We start from the raw sequence: 19,777 nt of genomic DNA on the forward strand, positions 1-19,777 counted from the left end.
TACTGAAGACGATGATGTAGCACCATCATCACTATTATTGACGGTCTAACGCATACCAGTCACATCATCTCATGGAACTGTAGGATCCAGTGCCATCCTCGCCACTTGCCACCTGTATTAATTGTGGAAAACTTCACTAAACAGTGAGCCTGTATTAATTGTGGAAAACTTCATTAAACACTGAGCCTAAGCATCCTCAAATTTCCAACACTTTACACAGGAACTATAGTGTCAGAAATACAATCTAATCAAATTTAGAAAGATATATTTTCAGTACTTCCCCAATGCAAGATATTTTAACAGCTACTATCTAGAATATGACAACAACAAAAAATCAATTCTTATTTTCAGTGAGTTTAATTGAACTGTCCTTTGAGAGTAGAGATAAGAAGAATCATTGTTGACCCACTGTATCTCTAACTTGATGAGTGAATGGGTGAATGTTCAACATTTAGCCTGGGTTTAGCTGAAATGGCAGTGAAACCAAACTCTAGTGGATCACAAATTCTCTGATAATTAATTTTCTTATGAGGTTTAGAAAAATGCTTGATAAAAGCAAAAGGTGCTTGCTGAGCCCACTGGCAGAGGACAGGTCAAATTCAACCAGCCATTTCTTTTTGTAAGTAAAGTCTTTTTGACCACAGCCACACTCATTCATTTCTGTGTTGTCTGTGGTGGCTTTCTCTCTGCAATGGCAGGTTGAGTGGTTACACCAGAGACCATATAGCTCACCACGCCTAAGCTATATATATATTACCAGCAGCACACAACCCCAGGCTATACAGAAATATATTACTACCTGCCTCTCCTGCCCTGGAGTATAAACTCCCAAGGAGCAGGATTCTGTCTGACTTGTTCTTGTTCATTGCTTTATTGAAAAAGACTTGGTACATAGTAGACTCACATTAAATATTTGCAAAATGATTAAATTAACTGACTTTAGTCCTATAACTTTTGTAGGTTTCAACCCTATACCACCAAAACTAAGGGCAATATCCTGAGGGCTATGTGTTGCTGGTAATACGTATATATCTACAGATGGCTAACAGGTCAGAATATGACTTTAAGCAGAAGCAGTCCACTGCAGAGATGTTCTGACCCAACTAAGAACACTGAGCGAATATATTTCTTCTATTCTCTGAGAATAATAAGAAATTTAGACACTTTCCCCACTCATGGTGCTAATTTAGCATACATGGTGAGGAATCTGATGCTGTCAGTTACAGCAGGCCGAAGACCTCATGGAGACATGAAGGAAACGGTCTGGCAGCAGCTAGGGACGGAGGGGTGGACCTTTTTAGCCAAAGGGAAGCTGCTTGCTTACACCTCCATGGTGAGCCTACGGGAGAGAATTCAAAGTCTGGAGATAGACTACGTGGGCTCCATTCTGATTGTACTCAGCATTATCTATCTTGGGTGAGTTATTTCTACCCACAATTTCTACATCTCCAAATCAGTACTATCTTTACCAAACTCCACAACCAAATGAGGTTATTATTGTATTACCAACATTATATAGAGTTATAGTATTATAAATACTACATAGGGTGTCCATAAAGTTCATATGCAATTTAAGTTTAAATGCAAACACTTCTATTATTGCCAAGGTTTTTAAACTTAAATTGCACATGAACTTTATGGACATGCTTATGCATTTTTATATAACTTGTAATATTGATAATATTTATCATATCATAAATAAACTATATTTATGTTAATAAAAATTCTGATACATGATCATATTAGTTATATATTATCATATCACAACTAAGATAAACATTAATTCCCTGAGATTACCTAATTTCCGCATTTATATTTTCTCGACTATTTCACCAAAAAATTTTAGGAAGTTTTGTTTTTCAAGCTTTAATAGTCCCTTTTCATTTAGAGCAGTCATCTAATTTTTTCCCTCAAGGTTGACACTTTTAAAACACTGGGTCAGTTATTTCATAAATTATCTCATATTCTGAATCTGTCTGAATGTTTGTTTAGTTTGCCCTTTAGTTGACTTTTCCATCCCCTGTAGTTTTTCGAATTGGAAGTTAAGTCTAAAGGCTTGCTTGGGTTGAGTTGGACATAGTGGGAAGGGTGCTGTATAGAATGCTGGGCACTTTGTATGACACCTTATCAGAAGGCACATGTGCCAGCCTGCCACACCTGCAGTGGTGCTGTTAGTTAACTTGATTAGGGTCGTGGTCTCCATAGGCCTGCATCTCAATAGTTCACTTTTCCCTTGGAAATTAAAGGATGGCCTGTACAAGAATACTTCATTACATTGGTCACAATTGACCAAATAAATTACTTCACTGATTTTTCGAAATGGTGATTGTTTAAACTCGCTCATTCCTTCTGCATATATTAGCCTTCATGCTTCTGTAAAAATCTAATTGCCAAGATATTATGTTTTATGTTACATTATTTTTGGGTTGAGAAAAAAAATGAAAACAGATGTAACACAAGTCTACCAGCCTGGCTCATTTCAAAGTTAATGGGCTGTTGAAAAAGATTTTCTTTCCTATTCCTTGTATTTCACCTCAACCTCCACCTTTCATTTAGCATTAAGATTAATTTAAAGATGATCAGAAGCAGCTCTTAGAAGGGGAGCTGTCTGGAACCTTCTAGCACGCTTTCTCTGATAAACTAATAATTTTTTATGTTTAGATGTTCAATTTTTAAAGACAGAACTAATGTTTTATAGATCCAAAATCTATAGTTTCAGGTTTTGTACCTTTCTTAATCTGTGGTGTATTTTGAAAAATTTAATCTTTGAAATTGATCCTTGGGGGCTTGTTCCCTATATCTTCCCCTCTTTTTCTTTCTTTCTTCTTTTCTTCCCCCCCCCCCAAAGATGTGCTTGTGGGCTGTGTTTAGGCTAAGAAGGAAATGTCTTTTGTCATTTTAATGGAACACTTCTATTATTGCCAAGCAGCAAGTCCCACAGACACATGGCAAAAAAGTGGTCCATTTATCATGGTTTGCTGTGCATTCTCTCGGTTGCTCACTTTTGAATTTCAGCCCTATTTTAATCCACCAGTGGAGACAGTTGAAATAAAGCAGCTATGGGGTCAAAAAAAAAAATGGGAAAAGAAAAGAAGCAAGTAGCATTTGTGCCCAAAACTGGCCCAGGATGACTGACGTGTAGCCTGGACTTCTGAGATTGGGCCGCTTTCTTCCACGCTCAGATACTGGATTAGAATTATCCATGTGGCCCCGTGGCCGTCTCTGTGACCACCATCCAGCTTTGTAAAACTTACTTATTGTTTATTGTTCCCATATCTTCCACCACATAGCTATAAGCACCTTGGTGCCTGGACCTGGCTGAATTTTGGAGTTTAGAGGGCTCCAAACAGCAATCATACAATCATACTTCTGTGCTATCGACATCTGAGTAGGGGCAGAAAGACAGCAAAGGAGTGAACGGACAGGACAGTTCTCCACAGTGATGAGTCTATAAAGAACCTGATGAAGATTGAAGAGGGAGTGATTTATAGAGGGTGGCCAGAAAGGGATGCTCAGAGCAGGACTTGAGTGATGAAAAGTCTCAGCCACACATGTGGGAGGGGCTGTCATTCCATGCAGAGGAAACTTGCCAGTGCAAAGGCCCTGAGCTGAAAATGAGTCTCGCATGTTGAGGTGGCAGAAGATGGCTACATGATGGGAGGGTGACAAACAAGAGAAGAGTGGCAGGAAGTGAGATCTTAGAAGTAAGCAGGGATCTGATGGAGTGATGGGTCCCTGTAGGCCAGGCGAAGGACTTTGAAATTCATGCTGATTGCAAAGGGAATTCATTAGCATATTTAACGGAAGAGGTGGTGTGATCTGTTTTACATTTTTAAGAAATATGAAGCATGGACTCCAGGTAGGACAAGGTGTTAGAGAAATAAGAGGGTAAATGACGGACTGCCATGGTCTCCACGTGGAGATATGGGCAGCTCCTTTTCCAATTTTGGATGGTTCCCTTCTGTTCTCAGTGGACACAGACAAGAAAACTTCCTGTCCTTTATAAAATAAGCAGAGGGGTATTGGAGAATGTCAGAAGGTGTGATTGGAAACTATGGTAAATAAAAATGAAAATAGATTTTATTTACCTGTATACGATATTCGTGATTCAGTGAGACAATGCATCTCTCATTCAGAAGCAATTATCTTCCGTGTGTCAACCAGTGTTCTAAGTGTCACCAAACATATAAATATTTTGCTTCCTAATTCATTATTTTATAAATGATCACTCAATAGAATCATAAAAGTCTTATCTGGACGAAAATATGTTTCATATGTTGAAAGTTATATCTTAATGTTACATCCCTAATGTTTACATTCTCTACCATTTTTTTCTCTGAACTGCCCCTAATTCTACCTTCAAATCCTGTTTTTGCTGAAATGAAATGGTACAGATTTGGACAATGTTTTTAAAAATTATCATATACTCCAAAACCATTAAGATGTGATTAGTTACCACAGTAAGTTTAGACTGGCTTTCAGATTCATGCTAATGACAGCTGTTTAAATGAATCAGGCAGCTTACACTATCAGGTGTACCACCTCGCCATTCTCTGCCCTGTCTTCCCCTTGTCCTCATTTTCCACTCCTTGTAAGGCTAGTACTCACGGGTAAGGCAAGTGAGACCCAGTAACATCAAATTATACATGTGCAGGGTTAGAGCCTGGCTTTATTTAACAATGATATTCTGTGCAATGTGAATCTTTTTGCATTAATTTTGAACACTTTAAATATTGCATTCAAAGATTACTTATCTTGATTCCTGAGTTTATTGCCCCAGCCCCTTTCAATTCTAGAACTGTGGCAGTTTCCTTTCTCACGTCTGTCTTGTTCCTGCCCTATCCCTAAAACTATATCCCCCCTCCCTGCCACCTCCTGTAGCCCAATCCCAGCCCTGGAACTATCAGTGTATTTTGCATCTGATAGAATCCTACACTAGACAATGCCACAGAAAAGGAGGAAAATGCTAATGGTGTCATTTTTAGAGAAAGACCCTTAAGAATGATATTGATTCTGTAGAAATTTTTGTAGATACCTTTCAAGAAGTAGTTCTAAGAAAGGTGTGGCAGTTATAAAATAATATTATTTATAATATTTATAAAATAATAATAGTTTCAAGTAATATAGGAAGCTTTTAAAACTGATTTACCTTCTTCCTTACCCTTTATACCTCTCTGGAGGAGGACAGGGAGAAAGGATTAAGACAGAGACAAGGACAGGACACTGACACCAGTTTGAGGACATCTGCTGGGACTGGAGTGTGGGATCTCTGGCTGGAGAGGGGTGTGTGCAGCTCACAGGCTCATGTCGTATTGAGGCCCAAATAGCTATGAGAGTCTTCATGATTCAAGATGAGTTGAGCATTTATAATTTCTGTAGGGCCCAGGGTAGTAGAGTTGAAAAGATGAAGACAATCTATCTGTAGTGTAATCTGGGTTCCTGGTCATTCATCTCCTCCACTAAAGACCCAGAATGGTTCAGCTCTCCCTCTTTTTAGTTTTTTTTTTGTGTGTGTGTGTGTAGAGAAGTAGAATCAGAATCAAACTACCTGGTTTGAAGCCCTGCTTGTCCCTTGGTTTCTGTGTAAATTGGGCTTTTCTCTGAACCTCATTTTCCTCATTTGTAAAGTGATGATAACATTCCTCCTCCAATAAGCGGGCATGTCTCATAAATGCTATGACATCTGGAAGGGCTGGCATGACATAATATAAGAGATGTTCAAGGATGTGTGATAATGAATTGGTCTAAACCATGTCAAGCGTTCTGTGCACATTTCTAATTGTTTTTGTAAGATCATAGATGAAGGCAGGTGTATTTCACATGTCTATGAGTTATTTGTAATTATCCACAATATCTAAGGCCTTGTACTACTACCTTGCATTTGTAGCTAGTGGAGATAAAAAATTTGAAGCCACTAGCACAGTAGAGTGCCCCAGTCTAGAGTTGCAGGACACAAAACTGAAATCACAAAGTTCTTGTTCAACTTCCCCTCGGTCTCAAATCATTGTCATGTATATGTGTCAGAGACATGTGAAGGACTAGTTAGTAGAATGGAGACCATTTGATTCATTATTATTGAAGAAATATTTTTCAAAAAGAAAACAAAATGAAATAAACCCCTCAAATAATTGTCTTCTATTCTTTAATTTGCAGCTGAAGTTTTAAAGGTTTTTATCTTTTCTCTTCAGGTACTAAATCAAACGTCTCGACTCGAAATACAATTGCTGGAGAATTCATTGTCCACATACAAGCTAGAGAAGCAACTTCTTCAACAGACAAATGAAATTCTGAAGATCCATGAGAAAAACAGGTAAGGATTGTTTGTTTTATTCTGAAAATGTTTACTTATTTATATATTCTACCTCTCTGCCAACTCTAACACAAATGAGGTTGAGGTGGTTTACAAAAAAAAAAAAAAAAAGAAATATAGACCTAAACTAATTTTTAATATAAAAAGGTAAGAGGGTTATGATGAACATAATACATCAACAATAAGATTAGTACTTTTGCTTACACTCTTGAAACACTTGCTTTTTATAACTTTACAGCATTAATTTTTCTATTGTTTAGTTGTGCAAAAATTCCAACCATATCCAACAAAAAAAATTTGATTTTGTAAGTCCAGTCAGACAAAATATTTACATATTTCAGTGAAATCAAAATCAATAACCACAAGAATTGACCATGTTGGATTATTACTGAACCCCTTACTCTTAAGCTTTTGGAAAGCTTAACAAAGTTTGGGGGTTCAGAGATCTTGCACTAGAAATAAGCAAATATTATATTTTTTCAAGCAGTTATTTACATGCAAAGATGATCATGTTTTGTTTGTTCATTTCAAAACCATTTGCCCTGGACACGATAAATTTCTTTGGTAGCTTTGCAGATGTGATAGCACCTTTATGCTTTATAAACTATGAATTCTCTCAGAACAGTGAATGGAACTTAGCGATAGATCGTGAACCCTGAAAGACTATATTGCTTTAAGGTAATTAATATCGATGATGAAAAGTTCAAAACACTGACTTCTGTAGGACAAGTATTTTGTATCTAATTGCATTTTCTTCGAGGTATTTGAGCAATGTAAAAAGAAGTTACAATTCTTATGCATTGGTCTTTAGACCAAGGTATTGATAGCAATAATTAAATACTATTGAGTTGATGGACCTAGAAGGAAATCAAGAAGGCACCTAAGAGGACTGCTGGTTCTCCTACTTTCCAGATGAAGGAACAGGGACTCAGTAGAGGGGAGTGACCTGTCCAAGGTCACCCAACTTGCTAGTGGCAGAACTGAGAGTGTAACCCAGGGTTCTTCGCCACTCCACTATAACACATGGCTCTGTCACCCTGTCTACAAGGATTTCCCAAATTTATGCTGAAAGTAGATCTTGATGCCAATAACTGCAACAAAAAGAAGGTAAGTTTGTTGCTTTGGAATCTGGAAGGGGTCACTTATGCTCTACGACTTCTATTTCTAAGTTTTACATTTATTTATCCTTGTACTGTGTCATGGGGTAAACTGCATAACTATAAATAAACTTGACAGGACTTGACCCTGAACTGGCTGCAGGAGGAATTGTTTTAAAATTGAAAACCCTGTTGAAAAATACCCTTTATCCTACTGCCGTTTCACAGGAATCAGGCATATATATGAATGCAACAGTTACATTTTACTCCAAGTAACCACTGTCTTAAGGTCACCTCTCATACTCTAGTCTCGTCAATAAAAATTAATCCCCTTTATAGTATAGGTAGTCGAGAGTCACAAACATTTAGAGATGCACAACTCACACTTATGAACAGAGGCTATTAGAGGTAATAGGTAAATATGCCTGTTCCAACTTACATACAAATTCATTTTAAGAACAAAACTATGGAACCTATCTCATTTGTAATGTGGGGACTGCTGTGCTCCCACCTTGAAAAAAGTTGGGGTTAAATTAGAGATTGCCAGGTGTCCTGAAACATGGCTGGCTGACCAAACTTTAAGACCAACAGATTCAGTCTCTCACTTGGTTCAAGACGCTACTTGTGAAAACTTTTTCCAGGAACCATGAAAAAGTAAAACAATCAAAATTTCACCTTGTTTTTCTGAGTTGTTATTTGTTTTGATAATTATATAAATAACATACATTTATTATAGAAAAAAAAGAAAAGAAAGGACACAAAGAGTAATTAAACCACGTACAGAAATCTGACCCCTAACCCCACACATAGTATATATAAATAAATTGTTCACAGAAAATTGTTTTGTAACCTACTTTCTCTGGTGGCAGATATCTTTTTATATGTGTATCCATAAATATCCCTCTCATTTCATTCTTTATCACTGCATGATATTTCATTTATAGGTGTCACCCAGAAGGGTTTTCCTCTGTCTCTCAAAGTTTATCACCACCTCATTTATCTTCTAAAGAGTTCCCAGCATGAATTTACATTCTTCAGTTCTTCCCCTATTGATACTTGAATTATTCATTGGTCTACCTATGACACTTTTGCTGTGATGATACCATAAAAATACCTGGGAGGCCTGAAAGGTCTTATTATTAATGACAAAAAAAAAAAAAAGTGCCGTCATTAAGTCATCTTCAGTGTCATTGAAATGCCAGGTGCTCTGCTTCACTGTCTGATTCTCTTCCCCCCTTTTTTCATACTCATTCTTTGTGTGGTTTTTCCCTCTTTCTTCTTCTTTTTTGTAAAAATATATACCTTCTACTTTAATTCTAGGTCATTTTGGAATTTTTGCTTTCCATCATGATTTTTGATACAGCAGCTGGTATCATTTCCCACTGTGGATTCTCACTATGAAAGGTTATTTTTTTTTAAGGCAAAGTGCTTAGAAGTTGTTCTTTTTGTTCTATTGGTGTATCTGAGTTGGGGGGCAAGCTGTCCCAAAAAGCTTTGCCCTGCATCAAGTGGAAGGGGCTTCTCCATGTGCTAGAGTCTCTCAGGAAAATCTGACCCCTGACCCCATGCACATACCTGCCTTCCTATAGTCAAACAGTCATCTAATCATCCGTCTTTGCCTCATTAAACTCTAATTTCTACAGAAAACTAAGGGGTTTCACATATAAAAGCATACCATTTATGTTATTAATAACATTAATTTTTCAAGATTATAATAATTCCTTTTTCTAGTAACCCAGGTATCTCACAATGAAATTCATTTCTGTGCTCATGCTGATTAAAAACGCATCATATCTCCTACCCCACACCTGTTTCATTTCTGACCTTCCATCCTTTAAGTACGGCATTATCTCACAGGTGGTCTGGGTATATTTTCTGTCAACTTCTATTCCTCCGGCATTGCTGTCTGTCTCTCTACAGTTACATGTCTGCCTTCTTGTTGAAGGGCGCAATGGATGTAATGGAGGGTTGGTTGAACCAGGCATATTCTTTCATGAACCATCTTTTTAAAACAGGTTTTTTTATACAAACCAAAGATCCTCATTTGTGATATATAGCAAAGGTTCCCTATTACTATTTACCGTTATTGTTTATTATTACGTGTGCAGTGGAAGTAAAGGAACTCTGCCAAGTTGCACTTTCTACAGCAACAAAGAAATGTGCTCCCCCCATGAAAGTGGACAGGAGGCCAATGTCAAGCAGGAAGTTGTTTATATTTTTTAAAAGCAGTTTATTGATTATTCCTACCTATACTTTATATGAATTTTAATCTTCCAAATGCAACAAGAAGATATTTCCACATCGAGGCATCTCTGAAATGTAGGAACAACAACATTCCTTTGGTTGGCCAGGTCTGGTTTGGATCAGCTAATACACTTTGCAAAGGGGATTATCTAAATTAAGCTCTGCTTCCTCCCCAAGGAGCGTCAGAGGTTGTGTCTGGGTGCGGGACTTACCAGCTTTGAGTATGATGGCGCCTCAGCTGCCAAGTTGGTGAGCTGGCCCTTAAGAAGGTCCACCACCTCTTTGGCAGAACAAGGAGGAATATTTTATGGTTAGGATTATACTACACAAACATGCTGAGAGGTCCTGCTGATTTACATCCTGACAAATTAAATGCATCATTTGTGGGATTGAAAATGGATTTTTGGCCTTATTAGATTCATTTCTTTATCCCCTAAATGGCCAAAAGCACAAGCAGAAATAGGATTAGTAACATGTGCTCTGCTGTTTGTTTCCCTAACCGTCTATTGGGAAGTGACTCAAAGAAGCTTCTAGTTTGCTTCCTGAAAAATATTTCTCCTGGAAAGATGTTTTTGCTTTTGTCCAATGCTACCCTAATCTCTAAACTAGGTTTTGTTACCTCAAGGAAATAGTACTTGAAAGTAAGGGATTCATAATTCTCTTATGTCATTGAAATTACACAACCAAGAACCCACATCAGTGGGAAACATTAATGCTGACCTTGCTCATACATGGATTGGTCTGAGCACCAAGAAGGGCATGAAATTGTAAAGTTTTATTTGCTCCCTCAGTATAGTTTCTACTGCTCTGTTCAAAACAATAGAAAAGAGTTAGACAAGGAATGACGTCATGATGAATATGTGACTGAATCTGTTAGTCTAAAAGTTTGGTCCTCTGGCCAAACCTGCACATCTCTGATTTAAACCCACCTTTTTTCTAGGTGGGAGCATAGCCAAGCTAAAGAATATCCCAGACACAATCTTTCTGCCTCACCAGGGTGTCACAGGGGTGTCTAACCTGTGACCCATGAGTCATATACAGATGATTTGAGTAATGTTTTGTTTATCTGTGTTGCTGGATGTCATAAAAGTATGCATGGACCTTTATTTTTTGCTCATTGTTAGTGGTTTTTGCATTTAATGTGTGGCCCAAGACAACTCTTATTTTTCCAATGTGTGGCAGAAAAGAAAAAAGGTTGGACACCCCTGGAGGGGCTCTCAATACCCCGTGCATACAAAGATGGAGCACGTGGCCTTTTTTGATAATTGTGTTAAATGTGCAGAGTGAAGATTGGTCAAATCTTCAATAAGATCAAAATGAAACTAGATACATGATGGCCACTCCAACATCCTTAGAGCAATGCCAGCGGCTGCCTGGCTACCTAGTGGAAGGTGAACATCTGCACCAAGTTCTTCGTATCTCCCATTGCTAATCCTCCAACCAGTCCTGCGAAGTATGCATTATTTCTATTTTACTCATAAGAAAAACTGAAGCTTACAGAGGTCAAATAGCTTGACCATATTGAAAAATGAGGGTTCAAGTCCATGATAATTCTCTGCTTTATTATAAAAATTATTTTTGAACATGGTACAGCCTCAAGTGTAATTGTTGAGATTGTCAAGTTATTCTCTGAACACAAATATAAATGTGAAGAAATTTAGACCAGTTGTCCACCCATCAGTACACAGGTATTTATTCACTGAACTTATTTAATAAGCCTCGTCTATCTTCTAGTTGCAATGAGGGGAAGTTATTAAATTAATTAATTTTAAGTTATCGAGAAGTGTGTAATTTCAAGGCACCAAAGTATGCCTTACTAACCAATTACTGTGATGGCCTAATAAGTATTGATGTTTTAATACTTCACAAACCTGAAGAAATGAAAAGTTAAATCACAAGCTTTTTAATTAAATCTATGCTCCATTTGATAAGTTCATTAAAAATTGCTAAAAGTAATACCTTTTTAACTCCTAGCATTACATAGGGTGAATTATATCAGAAATCAGAATAAAGCGTCTTTATGAATTGATGCTATTCCATTTTATTCCTTGCAAGTAGAATACCCACAGATTCTGATTGAGTAAAATGTTGTCGTTTACCCCTTTGTAGTTTTTTAAATGAATGAATTTAACGGCACATAGCACTTTCTTTTAGATTACGGTAACCTTAAGATCAAACTAGAAATCTAAGGGTCATATCCTAATGACCCTTTCCACTTTCCTTAATTCCCCAAACTCACCAATCACTGTTGATGCTTTCAATTCCGTCTTCTAAATATTTTTCCAACCTGTACTATCTTCTATTTACACTAATGATTGCTTAAGTCATACACCCATTAATTCTTGTCTAGGCCATTGCAATGACCTCTCTGCCATAATCCTCATACCACTTGAACCTATTACTACCCAGAGCTCTGCCAAAGTCTTCTTTCTAAAAGGCAAATCACTATGTTTTTCTTCTCATTTTCTATCAACCCCTTAAGAAGTCTCTAAAACTGATTGAAAACTATTCAAGTTCTTGAGCACAGTTCATGATCATGTAATCCTTACTATTCAGTCTTACTTCTAGTCTTTCCTCCCCCAGAAGATACAGCCGAATAGCCAAGAGTGTGAGGTCTGAGGCCAGACTGCCTGGGTTTCATTTTCCTTTGATCCCTGGTATAATCCACATATTATTTGTGTGACTTCGGGCAAGTTTTGTAAACGCTCTGTGCTTCAGTTTCCTAATTTGCAACACAGAGATGGTGGTAATACACCCTATGGAGGTAATGTGAAGATTACATTAGCTGATGCTTATAAAGCACTGAGAATAGTGCCTGGCATGAGCAGCAACGCTCTGTCATGTAGGTTGTTGATATCACACTTTCAGACATGTCCAATGTTTGCCTGTCTTGTATGTCTGACATTCCTTATTCAACTGGCAAATTTCTGTTCATTCTTGAAAACTCACTGTATATATCACCTCCTCCAACAGCCCTCTCTGACTCTACCAGATGGGTTGGCTTCTTACTACTATGTGATAGCACTGTGTCTCTTTCTCCCCACCATCTCCTGCATCCCATCACGTTGGGATCCGTGTGAGCTTGTGTGTATACATTTATTTATCTCTATCTATACTATTAAGCTGTGGCCTTCTGGAACACAGACCCTGTGTTTTATTTATCATTGTGTTCTTGCTCCTGGGCACAATCCTCTACACTTAGCATATTTAGTATTAAATGCTTTGGGGATGTTGGATAAATAATGGCAATGCCCTGTGAGCTCTCATCCAGCTAGGGCCCATTACACACAAACAGCTAACAAAAATACTTTCAGTGGAAAACACAGATTACATAGTTTATATTAAATAGTATAAATCCATTATTGCTCTTAGCACAAATGAAATGGAGAGAGTGTTTGCACCACTATTCTGCATTCCCAAAAGCTGTTGCTCAAGGTTAACAATAGTACTGTGAGGTTCATTAATTCAGCCCAACTTTGTAATTCCTACTCAGGACCCACGGCTGTTTACCATATTTCTCTGGTAAATAAAAAAAAAAATAGTAAGACAAACATGAGGTAGACATTATATTATATACATGTGTATGCGATCGCAGGTCAAGGCCACCCTAATTTCATACCCCTGTACCTTCGTTCCCTGCTTGTAGAGGGCCATCCTTAACAGAGATTGTTTGTTACTTACTCTTCCAGACTTTTCATGTAAATATGATAACATGTACATGTGCATTGAGAGTGTGCATATTTGTGTGTGTATTTAAACCCGCATACATTCATGCATAATTGCACCCAGGCTTAAGTACAAATTTATGAGATGTAGATGTTACCAACACATACATTATATATGTTGGGGCTTTTTTCTACTATTTATTTTATATGTGTAACAATTCGTCACAGATGTGTTACACATAACTATATACAGATATAACTCATTCACTTTAAAGAACATGTAGAAATTCATTTTTACAGATGCATGATAAGTTATTATAATTATTTATGTTATCAAATATATAATTTCTTAGAATTAGGGTTGTTGAGGTAATTATTTAAAAAGTTTCATAGATGTTGACAAGTTAATTCTGTATTTTGCATCCTCTCAAATTGTTTATGGGCTTGCTTGCTTTCTCCCTCTCTCTTTCTCTCCTTCTCTCTCTCTTTCTCTCTCTCTCTCTCTTTCAACAAAATCTGCTACCTTTAGCAGATTGGGTAGACCAACCTTGGGTAGGTCTAACCAATCTGCTACCTTGGGTAGACCAACCACAAACTCTGGGCTTAAGCAATCCTCTTGCTTCAGCTGGGATTGCAAGTGCCTGCAACCACATGCAGCTAGTTTTTCTATTTGTAGTAGAGATGTGGTCTTGCTCTTGCTCAGACTGGTCTTGAACTCCTGAGTTCAAGCAGTCTACCCACCTTGGCCTTCCAGAGTGCACTGATTACAGGCATGAGCCACCACTATTTCCCAAAAGTTTGGTAGGTCTCTTACTAATCTTGGCTGCTTGAGATGTTAAGTTTTGTCTATTTTCATATTTATTAACCATTTGCATTTCTTCTTCCGTGACTAGCCTGTTCCCATATGTTTCTCATTTTTCTATGAGATTGTTTATCTTTGTTTCTTTAACTCATGTGAGCTCTTTATTGAATATTAAAACTTTGTCATATGTTACAAATTTTTTCTCTAGTTATTTATTTTTCAACCTATTTTGAAGAGAAGTAATTATATTTTATGGCATGAAATGTATCAACCTTTTTTCTTCTTCATTTCAGACTTCTGCAACATCACTAATTCTCATTTACCCAAACCTTTTACAAATGCATTTCCTAATGTTTGATTATAATATCTGGGGTTCTGCTTCAAATTTGTACTACCAAAGGTGACTGCAGATTTTGAGAGAATATTTACTATGCTCAAATGAGAAAAGAGAAGTTGAACCTGAACTACATATACCTGTGTTTAAATAAAGTGAAAGAAACCACTCTTTCCAAACCTTTTTTGTAACACACATTGACTCCATACGTACTTAAGGTAACGACAAACATTGAAATATCTATACATGGGTTCAGACAGATAAAAATTAGGTTTCTGTATTTTCAACATCTTCTTTCTTGTTTGAAGGGCTATATTTACACACAAAGAACTTAGGCAACTGTCACCACTGTGAATTCATTGGCTGCTATGTTAAGAACTCTATTGTGGGAAACAATTTAAAAGACAGAGCTTTTTCTGTGAAAGTTTCAAGATGTGTTCAATGATTTGAAATATTTCCAGTAACGTGTTGGAGGGAAGGGACTGTGTAAAACTTCAAATAGGGCTTTGTGGACACTCATTTCAATTCTCTGGGTAAAGGTCAAGCCCTAGATTATTCTGTTTACTTTATTCTTCATGGAAATGCACCTCTGCCTCGAACTGGAAGCGAAGTGCCAAAACTCTATGCATGTCTCATCTCGAAGTGTTTTCAGAAAGATGGGAAAGAGGAAGAAACGAGAAGCCTGTGAGAAACTGTCTTTGGGCTTCTTGCTCGATTTGTACGGACTTAGGTGCACATTTCATGAATTATTATTACATAGAACACTAATCCTGAAAGATGTATCTTAATAAAAACTGCTGATGTAATCTAGGCTTCCTCCAAACTTAACACTGAGGCTCTTATTTAGCCTTAAAAAAATGTACTGAACACACTCTCGAACAGAGTTTGGAATCAGCATCCAGGTTTCGTGTTACACACTTCAACCTAAGTGAAACTCGCTCTTGGAGACTGTCATCGGGCAAAATATGACCACTTAGCCTACTTAACATTACTGGAGCTGCAAAGCTGTCCTTCAGACCAGCTTCTATACAGTCTCCCTACCTAGCTGCGGTGGCCTCTCCCCACCAACATGAGTAGGGAAAATGTTAAAGCACCAGTGAAGGGCTTCAGGAACAAAATGGAATGTGATCAGGGTATTGAATGAAAACATTAAATTTAATGACAGATGTGTTAAGGTAGAGTTGTACGTAAAATCTCAGACTACATTTAACAAACTGGTTTGGCAAAGAAATATTGTTTCTATGGGAGTGAAAGATGGATCGGGTGAATATGGTGGAAGACAAGTTCTCAGAATAAACAGACGGAGAGTAGCGATTACTATAGAGATGCTAAGGTGATGCTTTGGTTCCTGGTATAAAATGAATGAGCAGATATAGGAAGAAGTTACATTGTACTAAATCAAAGAGACGAGACTATGTAACACTCATTGTCACAACAGAAGGATGTCATGGGCAGATTTGTGATTTAGTGAAGGAGAAGACCTGCTGGTTCTGATACTTAATACCTACATGGTTTGGGATAAGATATTTCCATTCTCAGCTCTTTTCAGATTATCCTGAAAATTGTCCTGTGTGTGGAATCTAGTAATATTTACTTGATCTTTATTACTATATTGCTTTAAGAATCAAAGGAGATATGGCTTTTTAAATGCTACACAACTGTACTGGCATATTACAAGAATGAGAGAGTCAGTGGAGATAGTATACAGATTGCTCTGGCAAGTAAATTTTGGATTGAAACCATTTTGGAAGTAAAGGCAGGGAAGGGCTAACTTCCAAAGTAGGAAATAACCAATGGATAAGAAGAATTCAGGGGAAAGAGAATACAGTCTTTGGAAGCCAAATATGAGGAGAAGATGAAACAGAGGAATGAGGGCTGTCAAAGCAAGGGTCAAGAAGAGATCAGCTTTGCTTGAAGAAGTCTAAAAAGTTATAATTACTATGAAGGATGTCCCCAATAAATAAAGTTAATGGAGAATTACTAGACTACAGACATTATTAAGGAAGCTCCAAGTGAAAATATGGGATGGGAAAATGAACAGAAGAAATAATTAACTGGTGAGATCTGCCATTTGGAAAACAATGTAACATGTTTCCAATTTGCTGGTAGTTGTCATGCACATTATTTGGGTTTCCAAATCCCCGGAGATGTCTGTGATGTAGAGCAGGCTTCTTTTTTCCATGGATGGTCTCTTCTGCACTCTACGTGGGTATCTATTTCAGGATGACAGGCTGCGTTCATGTCTTTTGATACCTGCTAGTCATAGTACATTAAATTTGGTTAGTGAACTATGAAAATTAATGTTCTTTCCAACATACTACCATATATTCCTTTTACTCGGGAAATGTAGGTCTTTTTTCCACAAGCTGCTGTCCAGAATTGTTTCCTTTGGCACCCGAACTTCTTTGATCAACTTTCCATTGTCAGCTCTTTTAGAATTATCCTGTGAAACAAAACAAAACAAACAAGCAAAACATCTACATTTCAGATAGACGTCTTCCCTCAGTATATGTCTTTTTGAACAAGGGATACATCAGACGTAAAAAGTGGAAAATCACTTTTGGACTCACTAAGTCCAAAAACATGTATCATGCCCGAAACAGAAATTTCTTATAGCTGCTGTTTTTTACATTTGAGATTGTCTCTCTAGAAAGAAATCCGTCGGGTAAGAAAAGTGTCATTTTATATTTTATTTAACTATTAGCACTTAGCAACTAATAAAATACAAGTTATAACATGACATTTTCTAAACCAGAATGTTACCTGCTGATTAGGAAAACTGAAAGACACATGTTTATTTCATTTCAGGGAAAAATAGCAATTCAGAATTTTTATCCAATATTATATGACACTAGCTTCCAAATTCTGAAATACACATGGTTGTCATTTTAACAGTTATTGCTAAATTTAGTTGGTAGTGGACTATAACTCCAGGGGAATTTGAAAGGGGATTTTCTTATAGGTTAATGACTCCAAATTATGGGCGTCTTGCATCTGATCGTTACCACAAGAGAAGGAAAAAGTAATTAAAAGTAAGTTGAGAATCAGCTAAGCCAGTGGCTGTGATTAATTCTCAGGTCTGAAGACTAAAAATTAATAGGCACTGAGCAAACCTCCTTTGACACGCACAGCAAGTGCACTAACCACTTAGCCAGAAGATGGAATACAGCTTTGACCCCATAGAGACAGGGCAGTTGTTTTTTCTTGTTCGTTTTTGTTTCGCCATGAACTTCTCCAACAGCAACAGTTTATTGGCATAGGAAAAAATACGAAAAGATGGTGAGTCACACCCTACCCCTTAGAGATACTGTCTTTCATCTTATTCTCATTTCCTTGACTAAGTTTCTCATTTCAAAAAAAAAAAAAAAATTTGTAATAAGTGACCATCACAGTTTGCCTTTCTCTATCCTAATTGGGTTTGTGATACTCCCAGGCGGAGCTGCTTTCTCTGCTGTGCCCAGTAGAATGAAGGCAATTAGAAACTGAAATGTAGCTTTTCTTATCTTACAGAAGTCACAGAGCTTCCCCTAATGGGTCTCGATATGAAATTGTCACATGTGAATCTGGGCACGCTACCAAAGATGCTGTAGATTAGTAAGGTCTTATATGTGTGCTTATAAAAATATCGAGGTATTTTTCAGGCTTGGCTTCACAGGCAACTTCCCTGCCTTTGCCTGGAGGCCTGGTTTATGGGCACAGATCTGAGCGCCCACGAGCAATTGTCTCCGTACCTCTTAATCTGCGTAAAGGACAGTCCCATGTTAAAGCTTGTCCCCCAATTCATGGAGTTGGAAAATTTGGCTTTTTCAATCTACTTTATTTTATTATTTTATGTATTGAATTTAAAACACTCCCGAGTGTCCCCTTTTCAAAAATTGATACTAATGATTCAGGGCTCTGTTTCTCCAATTTTAATGGGTAAATTAAAGTGCCCATTCTTGTATGTTGCATTTGAATAACACCTTGTAAACTAAGGAATGGTTGAACCTTCTAAAAACAGAACTAAAGAAACTGAATAAGCTTTTCCCCTGAGACATACTTGTATATTAGACACTCTATAAAATGTTAATGCTTTTTATTCCAGTCAGTTGCTAGGATCCAAGAGTGCTTCTGCATTCTCTATCATTTTTAATGGGCAATGTACAAAGGGAGTATCCTTTAAAGAGCTCAGAGAGAGGGAGATCCCCAGGGGATGGCTGCAGCACTCTGAGCAAAGCATCCAAAAGTCCCTGCCACCAGCTCAGTGGAGTCTTCCTTTACTTAACTATTTAGATACTGATCTGGGAACTTGAGGTGGCAGTAAGCCTAACCGTAAACCTTGAGTTCAGAAACAAAGTGAGCTAGTGATTATTATACAGGACCAGGTATCCAAAGTCTCAGGAATTCACTGCAACATGAGATAGGTTATCTTCCGGTCCTGTGTTTTCTGTGTCAATATTACTGCTCTTGATCCCACAGAATTATTGTAAGATTTAATCCTTGATTCATACTGGGCCTTTTTCATTAATGAAGTTGAAGTATAACTTCTCCAGATGGTGACTATCTGAGTCTAAGTCAGTAACCCTGCAAATAAGACACCCCCAAGGAAGTGGATTTAATTAGGAAGTAAACCTTACTCTGAAAGTATCTGGTTTAATGATTGCTCCTTTGGCATGTTTATATATTACATATTATATATAAACTTACTTTAAATATATATGTATTCACGAGTCTCAAATTTAAGAAACGTTATGGTGAAATATCTAATTAAAATTTCTAATTTTAAGTAAACTTAGGAACTAATAGAATCATAAGGCTCTTAGTGGGGTGCTTTTTTAGGAGTAGCATTGTCCAAACTAAGTCTTATTTTTACTTCCTTATAGTTTACTAGAGCATAAAATCTTAGAAATGGAGGGAAAGCACAAGGAAGAGTTGGACTCCTTAAAGGAAGAGAAAGAGAACCTTCAAAACTTGGTTACTCGCCAAACATATATAATCCAGGAGCTGGAGAAACAATTAAACAGAGCCACCACCAACAACAGTGTCCTTCAGAAGCAGCAGTTGGAACTGATGGACACGGTCCACAACCTCGTCAGCCTCTGCACTAAAGAAGGTGGTAAGAATTTCCTCTTCCCTTTGGTGTAGTGAATACCTTATTTTATATGAGCAAGTAGATACTCAATGCAATTGCATTGATTGCTATGTAGAAACATCTAGAAGGATCATTCATGAAATTCTGTTGACAGTTTTCCCGTTTCTAACTTCAGAGAATATATTCACAAGCTTAAATTTTGAACTCACAATATCTTTCTAAAAGAGCTTTCTGATTTTTTCTGGGTCTTATTA

General features: G+C 37.3%; 1 protein-coding gene across 2 annotated transcripts in view; it reads left to right on the forward strand.

Moving 5' to 3' along the window:
- ANGPT1 (angiopoietin 1) overlaps nt 1-19,777 on the forward strand; it is a 238,118-nt gene that overhangs the window by 148,423 nt on the left and 69,918 nt on the right. The window contains exons 3-4 of one of the 2 annotated variants that reach the window (XM_012809867.2): nt 6,189-6,310; nt 19,315-19,547. In XM_012809867.2, coding sequence (XP_012665321.1) covers nt 6,189-6,310; nt 19,315-19,547 — 355 coding nt within the window. The remainder of the gene's footprint in view (nt 1-6,188; nt 6,311-19,314; nt 19,548-19,777) is intronic. The other variant, XM_012809862.2, reaches the window with a different exon arrangement.

This window comes from Otolemur garnettii, unplaced genomic scaffold, assembly GCF_000181295.1.
Source record: "Otolemur garnettii isolate 467f Iridium unplaced genomic scaffold, OtoGar3 scaffold00004, whole genome shotgun sequence".
Lineage (NCBI taxonomy): Eukaryota > Metazoa > Chordata > Mammalia > Primates > Galagidae > Otolemur > Otolemur garnettii.